This window comes from Physeter macrocephalus, chromosome 4, assembly GCF_002837175.3.
Source record: "Physeter macrocephalus isolate SW-GA chromosome 4, ASM283717v5, whole genome shotgun sequence".
Lineage (NCBI taxonomy): Eukaryota > Metazoa > Chordata > Mammalia > Artiodactyla > Physeteridae > Physeter > Physeter macrocephalus.
Genome location: NC_041217.1, coordinates 70,522,228 through 70,541,646, shown reverse-complemented (window position 1 = coordinate 70,541,646; position 19,419 = coordinate 70,522,228). Strand labels below are relative to the sequence as shown.

The following is a 19,419-nucleotide window of genomic DNA, read 5'->3' as shown; positions in this document are numbered from 1 at the left end:
AGGAGTTGTTCCACATGTAGATGTATTTCTGATGTATTTGTGTGGAGGAAGGTGATCTCCATGTCTTACTCTTCTGCCATCTTCAATTTTCTTATTTATAAATTATGTTGTTCACATCTTATGCATACTTGTAGATTTGCCTTTTCTATCACTCAGAGAGGAATATTAAAATAAATCTCCACCATTCTGTTTTTTTAAAATAAATTTATTCATTTATTTATATATATATATATTTGTTTAGCTGTGTTGGGTCTTCGTTGCTGCGTGCGGGCTTTCTCTAGTTGTAGCCAGTTGGGGCTGCTCTTCATTGTGGTGCACAGGCTTCTCATTGTGGTGGCTTCTCTTGTTGAGGAGCATGGGCTCTAGGTGCATGGGCTCAGTAGCTGTGGCTCACAGGCTGTAGAACGCAGGCTCAGTAGTTGTGGCACACAGGCTTAGCTGCTCCGCGACATGTGGGATCTTCCTGGACCAGGGCTCTAAACCTTGTCCCCTGCATTGGCAGGCAGATTCTTAACCAATGTGCCAGCAGGGAAGTCCTCCACCATTCTTAAACTTAAAAGAAAAAGATTAAAAAAAAACAGGTTTCACTTTATAATTTTGAGAATATATTCCTAGATGCTTAAATGTTTGCAATGTTATAGCTTCTTTGTGATTCATTTACTCCTTTATACCTTTTAATGCTTCCTTACCTCTAAGGCTACTTTGTCATAAGTTAGTATATCCATACCAGTTTCCTTTTTTTTTTTTTTTTTTTTTTGTGGTATGCGGGCCTCCCTCTGCTGTGGCCTCTCCCGTTGCGGAGCACAGGCTCCGGACGCGCAGGCCCAGCGGCCATGGCTCACGGGCCCAGCCGCTCCGGGGCACGTGGGATCCTCCCAGACCGGGGCGCGAACCCGGTTCCCCTGCATCGGCAGGCGGACGCGCAACCACTGCGCCACCAGGGAAGCCCCCATACCAGTTTCCTTTTGGCTAGTGTTTTCATAGTATATCTTTTTCATTGTTTCATTTTTATATCTTCTGTTTACTTACATGTATGCTATTTCTCTTGTGAGGATAATATAGTTAAGTCATTTTCTATTCGGTTTAGCAACCTTTGTCTTTTAATTATTTAGTTTACATATCTTCAGCATAATTACTGATATTTTGGGTTTAAATCTACCATCTATCATCTTACTATTACTTCCTTCTTTTCCCGTCTCTTTCATATTCTTTCCGCTTCCTGAGTTTCTGCCTGTTTCTTGGGTTAAATATTTTTAATTATATCATTTTCCCATTTGTTAACTTGTTGGTTTCATGATCTTTTACTATTTTATTGTTTATCCCAGAAAGTTTTACATGCTTCCTAAGCTTATGAAATTCTAATATAAATTAGTATTTTACCACTTTATGCTAGTGCAGTGATCCTAGAGCACTTTAATTCCATTTATCCTTCTCCCGACTTATATGCTACAGTTCTCATATATTTTAATTTATTTTATACAGAAAATTTTAAATTTTAAATGAATTTAAATTTAAATTTATTTAACACAGCTAATATTGATTTTGATTTATTTACCCTTTCCATTGCTTAACTTGAAGTTAGGGTTGGGGGTTAGCAATGTCAGTTGACCTAATCAAATCAGGAATTGCAATTATTTGAGTGTGAATTTCAGTCCCTGTGAGGGCTGCTCTATCTTTTCTATTTCTGATTTACTTTTACTATTAAAGTACAGGGCCTTAGAATGCCAAGTTTTAGAGTTTTAACTGAAAGCTTGTGGTGTCTACCAGGGCTTCTGTTTCCTTGTAGGCCCCCAATTCCAATTTTTGTGTCCTTAGCCCCATGGCTCTGGAAGGTTCTCCTTAGCCTCTTGGTTTCTCAGGCACCACTTTGGGAGGTAATGGATACCTGTGGGTGAAGGGAATGTGGTCTCAAATGCTGGGTTCCACCTCTCAGGACTTCTTTCCTTTTCTGGATCATGGCCCCTAATTCCTCACTGTCTTCACAGTTCTCAGACATCTTCAAATGGATGATGTTTTTCAAATTCTATCTAGCTGATCTCAGCAGGATAGTTTTTCCTAAAGGATCTAATGCACGGTTGCAAAACTGAAATTCCAGTGTTATTTTAAAAGTCAATAAAATTGGCTAAGATCATGATCTTGAAAGTTCAAAGATATATTAGTAATTCAGGGAGGCAGATGGAAACTTTAACCCATGACATTAGCACATTCAGGAGCTATTATGAGGGAGACATTATTGTTTCCTCAAGTTACAGAGGTCATCTGTGATAATAATAGTAATGATGATGATGGTGGTGGTGGTAGTGGTTCTAATGACACAAGGAGTTAATAATGTTTAAATGTTTCTTGTGTGCTTTTTTATACATTTCTCATTTAATTTTCACAGTAATCACATGAGGAAGGTAATATAGTTGTTCTCATTTCACAGCTATGGCTGCCACAGCTCACAGAATTGTGCAATTTGTTCAAGCAATATCCACATAAAGCAAGATGGCCTAATAATACTCTTGTTTCAATTCTTCTTTTTTTGTGTGATTCTAAGGGAAAATAAGAAGTTAGAATATTTTCCATATAGTATTAGAACAGGGATACAGATGACTTTGCAGTTTGAAAGTGGGCCTTAATTTGGAGAGCTTATTTACAAGGAAAAGTTAAGGAAATGAATGGCAGAGTTAGGAGTGGTCACTGACATGGTTAGGAGAAGAGATAATAGCAGGTCTTAAAAATCTTAGTAAAATCAAAAGTATAAATGAAACAAACATGAGCTCACACAAGTATAATAAATAATGAATAAATTAAAAATGGGGGAAAGGGATAAATCTTCCTTACAGAAGAATTCCAGACTATCTATGTAGGAACTCCCCTTCCAGGATGTGGAGTTTGATTCCCTACCCTTGAACATGGGCTGGATTAATTGTCTCACTTCTGGTGCATAGAGTGAGAAGTAAAGTAGTAACTTTAGTGGAAAAACCTGGCAGACACAAGCTTAACATAGTGATCTGGATTATCATTACCAGTCATAAATCATGTTGCTACCATGTGCCTCTAACATGATGTGATGAGAAGGGTGTGTCATATCTGTAGTATTCTTGCCTCAAACTCACAACCCCAAGCTAATCATGAGAAAAATATCAGACAAACCCAAAGTGAGGGAAAGTCTACAAAATATGTGGCCAGTGCGCTTCAAAATTGTTCAGGTCATGAAAACAAGGAAAGATGGACAAGCTGTCACAGATTGGAGAAGACTAAAGGCCTTATCGTATCTCTTTAGAGACATGATAATTAAATGCAGTGTGATATCCTGGATGGGAACTTTGAAAAGAAAACATGAATTAGTGGGAAAATTGATGAAATCTGAACAAATCCGTACTTTAATGATGAAGTACCAATATTAATTTCTTAGTTTTGGCAAATTTACCACAGTTATGTAAGATCTCAACTTTAGGAGAAACTGTGTAGAACTTTCTATACTATCTTGCATCTTTTCCCTAAATCTAAAATTATTCCCCAATAAAAAATTATCTTAAAAATTCCTAGTAAAGTCTAAAAACAAACAAAAAAACACAAAAAAGTAGCCAGAGTTCATAAAGTATGTAAACTGTTAAGATGGCCTACACAAGTGTGTGCCACATGAAATAGTGCTTACCCTGAGGGTCAACACTCTATGAAATAAACTAAGAACAACTGAAAAGAAATTAATCTGGGTGAGAGCAGTGAAAGAAAAATTTAATTTAGGAATGCATGGACAAGATGTTAATTTAATAGGAATGAAAAATGTAAAAGCTGAAATTCAGTATTACATTTTCTATTCAAATATTTTTCATTGAAAGCCTTCATGAACCTATTAAGAAGTGTTAACTATCCTGGGTGGAGATGATCAGAGTAAAGGTCCTCAAGCTAATGAGAAACCAGCCTTATGCAATGGCCACTCCATCTTCTGCTGTAGTTCACTAATTAGTGTAAAGAATTAAGAAACAGTGATCTTTAGCCATAGAATAAGATATCATGAACTCGGTAGTGTGGATGCAGAAGGGTAGGTTGTTGTGATGATGGATCCTCCAGACTCCCTAAATGAAGCACTGAGGTCAGCATGCAGGTGTGTCAGGGGTTCCAGCCTGGGCTGAACCAGGATTCCGACATGAGTGGAAGGTTTGGCAGATTTGTGGGCTGAACACATTTGAATCACAGAAAGACATAGGGATATGGATAAAAATAGAAATTTACTGTTTTCAGTTTCAACACTAAAACTGCTCTTTCCAAAATTAAACTAAACTAAATTAAATTAATTACTATACCAAACATCACAGAATAGAACATTTCCATCATACAGGTAGTTTTGTTAGGCAGAACTACTTTAAGATGTGGTTAGCATAACTCAAAACTCCCTGAGAAAACCATAATTCAAAAAGAGTCATGTACCAAAATGTTCATTGCAGCTCTATTTACAATAGACAGGACATGGAAGCAACATAAGTGTCCATTATTGGATGAATGGATAAAGAAGATGTGGCACATATATGCAATGGAATATTACTCAGCCATAAAAGTAAATGAAATTGAGTTATTTGTAGTGAGGTGGATGGACCTAGAGTCTGTCATACAGAGTGAAGTAAGTCAGAAAGAGAAAAACAAATACCATATGCTAACACATATATATGGAATCTAAAAATTTAAAAAAAAATGGTTCTGAAGGACCTAGGGGCAGGACAGGAATAAAGACGCAGACGTAGAGAATGGACTTGAGGACATGGGAGGGGGAAGGTTAAGCTGGGAATAAGTGAGAGAGTGGCATGGACATATATACACTACTAAATGTGAAATAGCTAGTGGGAAGCAGCTGCATAGCACAGGGAGATCAGCTTGGTGCTTTCACAGGGAGATCAGCTCGGTGCTTTGTGACCACCTAGAGGGGTGGGAGGGAGGGAGACGCAAGAGGGAAGAGATATGGGAACATATGTATATGTATAACTGATTCACTTTGTTATAAAGCAGAAACTAACACACCTTTGTAAAGAAATTATACTCCAATAAAGATGTTAAAAAAAAAAAAACTCCTTAAGCTACATAACAAAAATGTAGCCAACAGGGGGGATAAAGACATGGATTTCCATTTGGAATTAGCACTTTGAGGGCCTCAGAGCATACTGTACTACTTTAGATCATACGGACCCAGTTCATATCAATAGCCATAACTATAGTGGTGCATGACACACAATGACCGAAGACATGGAAGACAGAGCTGAGAAACTTGCACACAGGTTTTCAAAAGGTGGGAGCTGGATGGGCTCATTGGTAAGTTCATGGAAGAATCACAAAGGTGTTCTTAGAAATAATTATTTAAGACTTTGGGGAGTTTGAAGGTAATCCAATAAGAGGTTAAGGGCAATGATCAGAGCAATGTGGATTAGTGTTCTAATCCAAAGAGACCATTTTGTACCCTGTTATTGTGGTTATCTGGGACAACATTGGCTTCATAAATTCACACGAATGGAATTGTTATCTAAATGGAAATCTCTCTGAAAAAGAATGAGACCTCAGAGAGGAAATGTCACTGAGCTTTAGAATTAGATTTGGAAGGAAAAGAGCTGGAATGTATAAACGTCCTGTAAACTAACCATAGGCAGGATTTAGCTCTGTGGGCAGAGTTGGAAGATTAAACAATTGCTGAGTAGATGAATGAAGCTTAGAAATGACCCAACTGTGTGATGATATTGGACTGTCTGTGAATATTCTCTCCTTTTTCCTGCACCTTTGAAAAAAGGGCAACATGTTCAAATTGAAAGATGAGATTTTATTTTATGGTTGACTATTGAATGCTTGTAGATATAATAGAAGTTGATGTTACTTTATACCTTATGTTAACATTTTATTAAATTGACACTGCTTATTCTAATATCATTAAACTTGTAAACCAGACTTCATTGGCGGAAATACAGGAAGGTCCCTAGATGATTACAGAGTTTTCAATAGCAGCAGATTGAATACTTCCTTACATTTATACACATGTGTTCAAAAATACTATTTTAAATCATTTCTAGGCAATTTCCCCCCATCATTTCCTCGCTTAGGAAGATTTCTTTGTCTAAAGCCACATCTTGTCATATGTTTCCAGTGAATATTTCAGTTTTGGCAAGAAGGTAAACAAAAGGAGATCTGTGAGTGTGATTGTGGGCCAGCCCCTGAGCGAAGCAGAGGAGGGAGAATTTCTTCTTAAAAGAGACCTGGCCACAAACAGCAAACAAGAAAGGAGGAAATAATTATACCATATTAGGTACCAAAAATTAAAGTTAGTTAAATACTTTTTCCTTTGGAATTTATCTTCAGGATTTTAATTTAGAAGAAATGTTATGATTTTTAAAATTGTTGTGGGGCTGTTATCAGAAATTTCTTGCTGCTTTGCTCAGTCATTGTTGTCACTTGTGGCTTCAGTAACCTCAAAATTGAAAACTGGTGTGTGGTTATTTCACCCATGTGACAGTGCAATTTCTTGTGAAATAGTAAAATTATTTTCTTCTCCAACATTTTTGCTTTATTTTATTTTGTGAATGATTCTACAGTTCTCCAAATTAGTAAGTTACTTGTAGTATGTTTAGCATATGCCATTTGACTCTTTTGACGATGTATTATTTTTTTTTTGTAGGATAGTATGTATTCTCTTCAGTATCTATCTGTGTCTATAGACCATAATGGTATTATGAAACCAAGGTAGATTTACAGAGCTATATATAGCTTTAAATGTATTTGTAGAGAAGAAGAAATGTTGAAAATAAGTGATCTAGACATTCACTCTGTGACAAAGTAAAATGAATCAAAAAGTGAGGAAGAAAGGAAGTAAATATAAAGCCTGTATCATTAAAACAGAAATTAAAACATATTATAATAGAAACTACCAAATGAGACATAGACAGCTTTTTTGAAAAAGAAATTAATAAAATATAAAAGTAAACTCTAGAAGGAATGATTAAAAAGATAATACACAAATAAAGAACACTGGGATTTAAAAAGTGGGTGTTAATGGATGCAGTAAAGAGTAAAAATTAATAAGAGAATTATGTACAACTTCATTTCAGGTCATTTGAAGTCAAAATGAGATGAAAAAATTTACTGAAAATTATAAATGATTCAAATAAGACCCAAAAGAAAAAGAAACCCTAAGTATATCAGTTACCATAAAAATGGAAACTGATGGCAAATTTGTGACTAATCCAAAAGGCTTCAGGCTCTCAATGATGATCAGTTTCAAGATATATAAAATAATGGAAAACAACAGAAGTCATTTCATGAGGCTAGAATATCACAACACAAAAACTCAGCAACCTGACAAGAATACTTGAAGATAAATAAAGCAAACAAAAAAACAAAGCAAACAATGAAACTGAACACCCAATAGCTATTATCCAATTTCACTTAGGAATTTAAGTAAATTTAGATACAACATGTAGAGTTTTTACCAGGAGTCTAAGAATAATTGAACATTAGAAAATCGATTAGTGTGGTTGTCTATATCATCTCACTACATGTCTGATAAAACTCTCAATAAAGTTAAACATACACTGATGAAAAAATATCTTACCAATTTTGGAATAAAAGGGAACTTCCTTCATATGGCTTAGTTTAGCTATAACCAACGTGTAGCAAATATAATAGTAACAAAAATGTATAAGGTTTAACATTAAAATTAGGAAAAGGACAAGGGTGTCTGCTATTGCCATTGTTATTCAAAATGGTATTAAAGTGGTAATTTCTAATACAGTGAGTAAATAAAAAGAAAAGGTATAAAGAAAGATGAGATTGTCATTATTTGTATATGATATGATTTTCTCTACAGAAAAATTAAACAATAGAGAAATTAACTTAAAAAGAAAAGAATTCAGTGATTTATCTGGACAAAAAAATCAACAGGCTAAATTAATATAATACTAAAGTACAAATTTTTCTACTGAGTCCCACTTATCCAAAATGATATGCTGCAAAAACAAAACAAAAAAATAAACAGAAAAACACTTTATTGGCAAGAAAAACAAGATGAATTGTTTATGACACATGTAGATCTAAAATGAATACAGGTGTTACATTTTTGCTAATTATATTCTTTTATTTATTATTAATTAATTTTTGATGCTACTGTGAATGCATAAAATGTTTCTCCATTTATTTAAATATTAATTTCTATTTTTGCCATTAAAAATGAATTTAATTTGCAAGCCATCATTACTAGATAATAAAGACCCATTGCAAAATGTACAACAATATTTTGTGAACATGTGAAAAAAACAAGTTATAAATCTCATTGAGCAAATGAGTTTCCATTACATTAGCACATAAAAATGTTGAATGGTTGTTTCAGGAGATAACGAAAACCAGCAAGTAATGGAACAATTGGTTTGCTTAATTTTTGGGGCGGGTGTCATAAATGGTTTTTTTTTTTTTTAAGTGGGGTATAGTTGTTTTACAATGTTGTGTTAGTTTCTACTGTACAGCGAAGTAGCGTTCCCTGTGCTACACATCAGGTTCTCATTAGTTATCTATTTTACACATATTACTGTATATATGTCAATCCCAATCTCCCAGTTCATTCCATTCTCCCTTTCCCCCCTTGGTGTCCATATGTTTGTTCTCTACGTCTGTGTATGTATCTCTGCCTTGAAAACAGGTTAATCTGTATCATTTTTCTAGATTCCACATATATACGTTAAATTACGATATTTGTTTTTCTATTTCTGACTTACTTCACTCTGTATGACAGTCTCTAGGTCCATCCACATCTCTACAAATGACCCAATTTCATTCCTTTTTATGGCTGAGTAACAGTCCATTGTATACATGTACCACATCTTTATCCATTCATTTGTCGATGGGCATTTAGGTTTCTTCCATGACCTGGCTATTGTAAATAGTGCTGCAATGAACATTGGGGTGCATGTGTCATTTTGAATTAAGGTTTTCTCTGGGTATAGGCCCAGTAGTGGGATTGCTGGGTCATATGATAATTCTATTTTTAGTTTTTTAAGGAACGTCCATACTGTTCTCCATAGTGGCTGTATCAATTTACATTCCCACCAACAGTGCAAGAGGGTTCCCTTTTCTCCACACCCTCTCCACATTTATTGTTCGTAGATTTTTTGATAATGTCCATTCTGACTAGTGTGAGGTGATACCTCATTGTAGTTTTGATATGCATTTCTCTAATAATGTGTCTCTTGGCCACCTGTATATCTTCTTTGGAGAAATGTCTATTTAGATCTTCTGCACATTTTTTGATTGGGTTGTTTGTTCTTTGGATATTGAGCGGCATGAGTTGTTTCTATATTTTGGAGATTAATCCTTTGTCAGCTGATTTGTTGACAAATATTTTCTCCCACTCTGAGGGCTGTCTTTTCATCTTGTTTGTGGTTTCCTTTGCTGTGCAAAAGCTTTTAAGTTTCATAGGTCCTATATGTTTATTTTTGTTTTTATTTCCATTACTCTAGGAGGTGGGTCAGAAAAGATCTTGCTGTGATTTATGTCAAAGAGTGTTCTGCTTATGTTTTCCTGTAAGAGTTTTATAGTATCTGGTCTTACATTTAGGTCTTTAATCCATTTTGAGTTTACTTTTGTGTATGGTGTTAAGGAGTGTTCTAATTTCATTCTTTTACATGCAGCTCTCCAGTTTTCCCAGCACGACTTATTGAAGAGACTATCTTTTTCTCCACTGTATATTCTTGCCTCCTTTGTCATAGATTAGTTGACCATAGGTGTGTGGGTTTATCTCTGGGCTTTCTTAGATCATTAATTTCTCTTACCAGTGTTTTTTGATTTTCAGTGTACATGACTTGCATTTCTTTTATTAAATTTGTTCCTATGTATTTTATTCTTTTTGAGGCTTTTGTAAATGAAATTGTTTTCCTAACTTCATTTTTGGATTATTTATTGTTAGTATATTTTGGTATATTTATATTTTGTCCTGCTAGGAATTTATTGTACAGTTTCAGAATTTCCATTTAGTTTTAAAAAAATTTTCTATTTCTTTAATGATATTCTCTATTTGATACCTCATTTTTGTCATACTCTCCTTAATTCTTAAACATGAGCTTTACTCCTTGAACTTATTTAATGTTCATTGTTTACCAGTTTGAAGTTTTTCTGTGTCTAACACTTAAGCAACATGAAAGACAATTTCTGTTGATTTCTTTTTTTCCCCTGTGTGTAGTCACACTTCCCTCTTCTTTTCATGTTTCCTTTTTTGTGTTGAAAAATGGATATTATAGATTATATATGGGTTCTGATCACCCCATGTTATTCCATCAACTCTTTGTTTCTTCATATTTTTGTTTAATGACTTGCCTGTGCTAATCTCTACAGTCTGACTCTCCCATAGTATTCGGCCACAGATTTCTCTAATTTTCTTTTCTCTTTCTTTCTTTTCTTTTCTTTTTATTTTTGGTTACTCTTGTTTTTCTTTTTAAGTCTGGTTTCTTAGAGATCCCTCCTATGTCAGCATACTTAATAAGGTCGTGCTGAAACACATTGAGTCAGTATAGCTTCTACTCTTTGCCAACGGATCTCTGTTTGAACTGGGGCGTGTATTCAAATTTCAGGAAGTTTGCAAGTCAGCCCTGACTTTTACTTTCCCCTCCACTTTCTTGTGTCTCCTCACAGCATGTATACAAGCCTCATTTTCATCCAGGGACCTGCAGAACATTGGGGTTGGTTGTTTCTGGCTCCTTTTGAGGATGCATGCAGTGTTGCTCATGTGTGCATCCTTCCAGATTGCCAAGGATATGTGGCAGATTATCCATGCCCAATAAGGACGTCATACTCATTGGTATCTTTTAAAATTTTCTGGCTAGTCTGCGGGTTTGTTGTTCTATCCAGTGTTATATCCTTAGACTAACTGGGAAGTTAACATTTTCCATCTGTTTGCTTTTGAATTTGCTATTTCAGTGATGCCCCTGGGTTTGGGTATTGTCCTTTCTTCTCTCTAAATCAAGTTAGCCACCTTCAGCAGGGAAGCTTCTGATGTTCATGGCTTTCCCTGCCCTAGTAGAACTGCATTGAAGGTACTGGGCATGGGAAAAAGATGGGAGCAGCCCGGATTATAACCACAGCTGTGCTTATTCCAGGTTCAAGAGTTTTTCTAGAATAAACACTTCTCAATTTGTTGTATAACTTTGATCCATTTCCAGAGACTCAGTATGGTTGTTTTTGAAAATATTGTCCAGTTTTATCATTGTTTTGGGGGAGAGGGTTAGCCACGCTTGTCAACCCACCATTCTGGAAGTTCCCCATGCTAGAGAAATTAGGGGGTCTGAACTGCTGCAGCACCTCTTAGACTTCATGGTATTAGGATGCATTCTGATTATTCCCACTTACCTAAGGGGGTTTGGTGTTATGCACAGAAGCAAAAAACTTCAACAGAGGCCTAGCTGGATGTTTAGAAGAGCTTTGGTTGTACAGCAGAAATTAATACAACGTTGTAAATCAACTATACTTCAATTAAAAAAAAAAAGAGCTTTGGAGGCCTCCTGAGTGGTGGTGGGTATAGCATAAGTGAAGTATTCAAGCTTTAGCTCACATCTGCTTAACATGGTGGGAGCGGGGTGGGAAGAAGTCCCTATGTTACCCAGACATTACATAAAATGCTGTTATTCTGAAAGTGTTGGCTGACCAGCACATAGGAACCTGACACTTCAGTGAATTGATAGAACAAGGAGCTATGACACATTCATTACTGAGTTTGAGACTTGCAGATGCTGTAGACTACAATGAGTGATTATCAGAAGAAGAGCCATCTGAATATGTTACCTAGATGTAAACATGGTACAACGTTTACTAGTGTACACTCTGGGATTCAGTGCATAATCATGTCCAAATTTTTTTTGTCCATTTTTCAGGAAGATATATTGATATTTAAATCAGAGAAGTAGATTTTAATGATATATGAGAAATTTTGCGTTACACAATACGTGTGAATTGTGGCCTTTCAGTTTCTCAGATGGGATATAATCCCTCTATGTACCGGGTCTTTGCATGTACCGTGTTCTTTTTTCCAGGTTAATGCCTGCTCTTCCCTCAGAATGCAGGTGTGTTGTCACTTTCTGGGAATCCTCCCTTGATCTCCCTGACTTCGTCCATTTTTCTTATCATTTCTTACCATAGCACTGTGTACTTCTAAGTTCATTGTTTATGAGAGCTGTGCTTATCTATTAATCTGTATTCACACTAAGCTCCACCAGGACAAGGACTATATCCCTCCTTCCTTACTCTTTTATTGCTCCACCATTATATTCTCAGCTCTTAGTAAAATGCCTGACATATAGTTAAATTCTCAATAAATATTTAATGAGTAAAGGAAAGAATGAATAACTAAACAATTCAAGAGACTTGAACATTTTCTATGACACAGATAATATTTATTAAATTTAACTAATATAATTTGAAAGAGAGGGACAGATTTACAGTTGTCTAAACTTCTTTCTATGGTACCATGTGCTTGGCAGGTTCTGTGTTATCCATAACACCTCCTTGCAAAAACCCATGTGCCATGAAACTCCTGAATACCTCCCACTAGAGCCTTAATACAACATGACCCAATCTGAACTGTGTGTCTCCATGCCATGCTTCCCAAGCTTGTGCTGTGTACCTTCGTGAATGGCCCCACTTTATCTCCTCCTGGTCACACTTCTTTGTTTGATTACTCCTGATGACCTCCAAGCTATCTTTTATTATTTCCACACCTCTCTATTCTCACTGCTACTACCTTTGTCCAGGTCACTAAAGTCATCATCCATCGTAGTCTCATCACTCTCTGGTACAATCTCCAGTGAATCTCCTTGGGATTTAGGGAATTTTCCTAAATGGCATTTTAACCACAAAACTCTCATGTTTAAAGTCCTTCACTTGCAAGAAAAATGAGACAGTTCTTCAGTATGGCTAACATATCAGGTCTTACCAACATCTCCTGCTATGTCTCTTTTCTTTTCTCTGGTCCTTAAGCTCTAAAATCCACTTTTCTCCTATGATACGTTTCTACACATCTTCCACCTGTTTTAGCACTAGCTTTCTAACATGTTTTACTTTGTAGTAAGGCAAATACTCCATTATTCTTTAGCTAAAAGAGGCAGGATCCTAGGATCCTATGCTTTAATATTTTCAGATAAAGTTGAAAATAAATGTTTCAAATCTACCTGAAGTTTCTGTAGAACTAGGTGGCTGCTACTCAAAATATACCCTTGCCCTCCTCTGCTTTTCTGTGCAGGTGATGCAACTGATTCTTCAGTTTGTAGCATGAACAAAGGAGGTGGTATTTGAGGTCTAGTTGCCCTAGTCCCTGATCTGCTTCTCCTGCAAATACACTGCCTGTTTTCAGGCTGGAATATCTCCCTAGGCAAACATATCTCTCTGCTAATTGAGAAGTTCTTGGGTTATTGTCATATGACAAAATGTCTTGCAGCCTGAAACTCAGTAAAACCAGTGGTAATAAATAATCTACTTAATTACCATCATATTTTGTATGTTTTCATTTATATTTATAGTATTTGCAGGCATCCTCTTCTATTAGTATTATTTTCCTTCTGCATATGTTTTGGGCTGTGGATTTTGAAGCCATTTCATCTGCTTTCATTTTTGAAGGGCTTCTTTAAAATTTCTCTTCAGCAGTTGGATCCCTTCGTTGTTTTCCAGCATGATAATGGATTCATTCATCTTTAATTAGCACACATTTTTAAACATTTTAATTGTTTTAGAGATATGAGCTAAATGTGCTCTCTGCCACCTTGATTTAAGGTAGTTTTCTATAAGCATGATAATTGAAATGATTTTTCTAATTGACTCCATTTTATATTGTGCTCTTATGGTCTATATAATATGATTTGAAATACAGTAATCCTTATTTCTCTCCTTTCTTTTCATCTCCCTTCCCAGGTTTTGATGAATTAATATGGAATTTAATTCTTTGACTATTATTAATTTTTTCTGAAATATTAAACAAATGTGTTAAATTTTACAAGTTCATTTAAAATGCTTATTTAGAGTTAACTATATATTTTATAAATCATTTTATACCAGTATTCTTGTATCATTTCTTGAGTTCTTCATTGAGGCAATTTTTTGGTTTTACTCAGATAATTTCATAAAGGGAGTTATGTGGCATATTGTTTGACTTTTTGAGTTCAAATATGGATTAATTTTGCCCTCATGGGAGAATGAAAATTTGCCCGAATGAAGAAATTTAGAATTATCTCATTACCTCAGAGTTCTGAAAAATTTCCCTACAGCATTGCATATGAAATATCTGAAGCCTGTGTCATTCTCTTCCTTGTAAGTAGCCAGTATATATATCTGAAACTTTGTGAGGTTTTTTTTTTTTTTGTCTTTAGAATTCAGAAACAAGAGCAGGATGAGACTGAGTGTGGATCTTTTTCAACAATTCTTATCACTATTCTGTGAGCTTTCTCTATAATAAAAGTAGGGGTTTTACATGGGGTTTTGTTTTGTTTTCGCTAAAGAAATTTTCTCTCTGAAACCTTAGTGTCTGGCAAATTTCTTGGCACCCAGTGGGCATTAACTAATGTCACAAACAAAGATATGGTGTTTCAACTGCCTTGAGGCTACCACAGCAAACATCAATGAAAGGAACCAAAATAAACACTCAACTCAGTAATTAATTCTCCCGTGCACACTCCAGTCCCCTAGATTCACTTTCCCACCTCCAGTGGGACTCCTTTGTAGTCAGAGACCACCAACAGGACACCAGTGCTCCCAGGCCATGAACTGTGAGGGGAAGGCTGCCTGCCCACCCTTCATACACAGAGTGAAGCTTGCCCACTGAACCTGTAGACACTCTCAACTCATTTGGTGTAGGGGCGGGGATCCAAGACCCATGTATACTGCCCGCAGACCCATTCACACAACATGAATGGAAATCCACCTGCCTGCCAGCTCACCACTTCCAGGTTAAACCTGGTCATAGACCCTTCGACAGTGACAACTGGTCTGAGTGGGGAAACTGAGCAAAAGGGCATTTTCTATAGGCTATCTGATAACCTGTACTGTCATTGTTGTTTCTTTTCCATTATGGATTATGACATTTGCCTGTGGATTGTACCACTACACTCAAAATGCCTAGTGTCTTCTGATAATGATTTTGAGAAGAGTGGAATGAAGGGACAGAGGGGGACTGAGCGGGGACAGGGAGAACAAGCAGGACACGTGAGAGGAGTGAGTATGGACTCCAGAGGGAAAACAATGGGTCAGTAGAGAAAGACAGGGAAGACCAAGAAGAGGGGGAAAGGGAGCCAGGCAGCAGACAGGAGGAGGAGACCACAGAGGGATAAGCAGTGGGGAGACTGCTGGAAAGGCCACTGGACATCACTGATCACCTTCCATCACCTCTTCTCACAGAAGAGGACCTTGAGAACCCAAGTGTGGACTTGATTTCTCTAAGACTAAAAGACACTAAAATTTCCAGCCAGACCACAGACTGCAGCCTTCATCATGAGCCAGGACTGGGTGCAACAGAGAGGGTCAGGAGGATGCAGGCAAGAGAAATGGAGGGGAAATGAAAGACTGTGTGGGAGGCCTGTGACTGCCAGAGGCTGTAGGGTTTCTCTGGCAGGGAAGTGGGCAAAGGGAGAGGTTTGTGTGTTGGTGTGCCAAAGGAAGTCAGATGAGAGGGCAAGATGGTTGAGAGGGGAACTGTATCTGAATTCTGAGGGCAGCTTGCCTGCGGAGGCACCTTCACCTAACAGAGCTTCAATGCTTCTCCTGCTGCCTCTGCTCTTCAAGGGACTTCTCGGCCATGGGGCCAACACAGTGGGTAAGCTGATCCCAGGTGGAAAGCTACCTGTGGTTGTGCACTGCAGGATGGAGAAGTTCTGGGGAGGACCTGGGGGAAGGCGAAGTAACGCTCCTACAGAATGCCCTTGGAGTCTGCCCGCCAGGCTAGTTCCAGGCAAAGTATCCTTGGCCGTAGTCTCAGTTAATCTCTCTAATTTTGGGGTGAGGATGCTGGTCCGGGGGAGGGGGTGTGGGAATATGTGCAACCTGTTTAATCATATCCATAAAGAACCCCTTTAAGGGGCTCTCTTCTCCTGTCCTTTCATTCCCTCTCTCAGCTCCACAGGTCTTAGGACCCCCATCATCCAGCCGCAGAAGAGCCCCTCTCCTTCCACGTGCTCCAGATCTCCTCCTTTGCCAATCGCAGCTGGACACACACCCAGGGTTCAGGCTGGCTGGGCGAGCTGCAGACACATGGCTGGGACAGGGTCTTGGGCACCATCCACTTTCTGAGGCCTTGGTCCCAGGGTAACTTCAGCAAGGAGGAGCTGAAGAACATCCAGGTATTCCTGCAGTTGTACATCCATAGTTTCCCTTGGGAAGTGCAGGCCTTTGCCAGTCAGTTTCAGTTTCAGTTTCAATGTGAGTTCTTTGTTCCAAGCTAATATTTGCCTGAGGGCTCCGACCATCTTCCAAAGGGTAGATGGCTCATGTACCCTGACCGTCATCCAAACTTCCTGACCTTGTACTTGTCCCCCTTTGGTCACTCTCTTCTCTGCTGCACCCTTCACCACCATCCCCACTCTATCTCTCTCCTCCACCCCCATATATACAGCTCTCACACCCCTGAAAATACCCTCATATTCTAGACCTTGAGTAGTTGTCTCTTCTTGATCTTCTGCCCAGCACTCCTGGTCAGCCTTTCCCAACCAGGATTCTGCCCTCCTTTCTTCCTGGCCTGAGTGTTTACAGGATTCAGCCTGTACCTTACCACTCCCCAATCTGCTCTTCCAGACCATCTTCTGATTCTCTAACAGTCTTCCCATCTAGCTCTTCCCCTTCATTATTTCAAAATACCTTTATTATCTCAAAATTTTATTCCCACAAATTTCCTCCTTTTTTCCTGCCCCATCTCTAGTTTTCCATGTGATCCCCCAGCAAGTTTTTCTTCCCTGTAATTCTTTCCATGTTGATTCTCTCTTTCTTGTCCACCCACAGACCCCTTTGAGCTCCAGGTATAATTTGGCTGTTTAATTCGTCCTGGGAAGGCCTCAGAAATCTTCTTAAATGGGGCATATCAAGGATCAGATTTCCCGAGTTTCCAAGAAAATTCCTGGAAGCCGTCTCCAGGAGCAGGGAGTCGAGCTCAGAATGTCTGTAAGTTGCTCAAACACTACAAATTTATTAAAGAAATCATTCAGAGCCTTCTCAGTGACACCTGCCCTCGGTTTCTGGCAGGCCTCCTTGAAGCAGGGAAGTCAGAATTGTAACGACAAGGTGAGCCCAACTCTCTCTCTCCTCTTATTTCTAGTGTTTCAACTCTTGTATTTGAGTTTTCTAACCTTTATCAACTTTTTGAATCACATAATAAGCCAGAGCGTGAAAAGTATGGGTTTAGAATTGTTTCCTAGAAAAGAGAAAGAAGTGATTACTCAAACTGCAAAGGGACCCTAAGTCACTGAGTTGTGGCCTAGGGTACCCTCCTAAATTCCATTTCTCCTCATCTTCTCCTTTCTAGTGAAGCCAGAGACTTGGGTGTCCAAAGGCCCCAGTCCTGGGCCTGGCCGTCTGCTGCTGGTGTGCCATGTCTCAGGATTCTACCTGAAACCCGTGTGGGTGATGTGGATGAGGGGCGAGCAGGAGAAGCCTGGAACTCGGCAAGCCCTGCCCAATGCTGATGGGACTTGGTATCTCCAAGTAACCCTGGAAGTGGCGGCTGGGGAAGCAGCTGGCCTGAGTTGCCGAGTGAAGCACAGCAGTCTAGGAGGCCAGGAACTCATCATCCGCTGGGGTGAGAAAGAACTGTGGCCCAGCTGGGAGGTGATAGTCTTCTCATAGTCCACGGTCTAATGAGTGAGGAGCTTAGGAAGTGGCTAGGATGCTATGCACAAGAGGATACAGGTCGGGGAATCCAAGTAAAGAAGGCTGGAGCATGACAGCAGTTAAATTTCAAGAAAATGCAAGTAGAGGATTAGAGGTACTAAAGAGAAAAGAAAGAAGGAGTTATTGATTTGGTGAAAGAGAGAGGGAGTGGGCAGAGCAGGGACGTAGACTCAGGAGGAATTGAAATGAGAATCCTAGAAAAGACAGAGGAAAGCTCTGGGGAGGTGCCACTATTGTGAAATGAGAAGCATTAACTGTGGTAGAATAGAGAGTACTTTATAGATTGACTTCCTTATTTTATCCCCAACTAGGTGGATACTCCTTCCTCCTGATATTGATCTGTTTGATGGTAATAGTTTCCCTGGTCATGTTGGTTATAGTTGACTCATCATTTAAAAAACAGAGGTGAGTCTTTTCTTGTTTTGGTTCTTCAACTTCTTATCAACTCATTCATCTTTCCTCTATTTTCTTTTTTCCTTTCCCCATTCTCTCTGATTTCCCTTATTTGAGATGAAGATCCCCTTTTCCCCCAAAGCTCAAATCAGAACCTCCTTTCTGCTCATGTCTCCCACCCTGGCTTTCCCTCAGGAGTCAATACCCAAGACCCCAGGGGTTCAGGACATCAGCTCTGCTTGGCACAGGAATCATGGACCAAAAACAGACTCTTAAAGAAATGGAAAGCCAACTCTGGTGTCATTAATTTTACCTTCCACATAAAATCCCTTTCTGCTTTTGTTTAAACATGACTCATAGCTATAAACAAAGCATGATTTTGTTAAAGCAGCTTGTTCTGGTAGAAATCCTCATCCCTTTGGAAATCTGTTTGTTTTTTCCCCATCTTCCAGCAATATCTTTCTGCTTTGTCCACTCCTTCATCACTATTGATCCTTCAAACTCTAATTCAGATGCGTCTTTCTTAAGAGCTTCCCTGGATCGCCCAGTTGACGGCTCTTCTCTATGCCCCAAATTTGACTGTTCTTCCTAAATATACTCAAATCTTCCTACTCCAAACAGTAATTTTTATGTTTTTGTGCTTTTTCCTCATTTGCTTGAAAGCAAGATTTACGTGTTTGTATTTGTGTCCATGACCAAAAGCCTTACCTGGACCAGGCCCAGCTTCATGGGCAGGTGACCTGTGCAGTTGTTGCCATCTTGAAATCCTGCTCATTTTTGAAGGAGAGATACTGCCTTTTTATTTTATACTGGTCCCACAAATTGTGTAGCTTGTTTGGCTTGAAAGGGATATTTCTCAATAAATGCTGACTGAAATAAATGTATTGTCAAATAAAGTGTCTTAATCCCTTTCCTCTTTGGCATCATTGCATCATTTGGCTGTGTTCTTATTAAAACTCGTTCTCCCTCCCTTTGTCTCTCATCAGAGGTGAAGGAGACAGGTACATGCTACAGACTTCATAGCCATTGGGAGATTCGTGCACCTTCAGAGATATTTAAAGAAAATAGTAACACATTAGAGTGTCTCCTGTTAAAGAGAGGATGGGGTTGGACTGACAATCCTGATTCTTTGAGATTGTGTGTTACTATATGTGTCTTTGTGGATATACA

At 38.3% G+C, this 19,419-nt stretch overlaps 1 protein-coding gene across 1 annotated transcript; it reads left to right on the top strand.

The window, feature by feature from the left end:
* The first annotated feature begins 15,732 nt into the window (after positions 1-15,732).
* CD1E (CD1e molecule) lies at positions 15,733-18,596 on the top strand. The gene is given in 7 exon segments (XM_055083885.1): positions 15,733-15,793; positions 16,092-16,105; positions 16,107-16,395; positions 16,972-17,250; positions 17,492-17,764; positions 18,168-18,261; positions 18,392-18,596. Coding segments are annotated over 7 exon segments (1,215 nt in total).
* Positions 18,597-19,419: the final 823 nt, after the last annotated feature.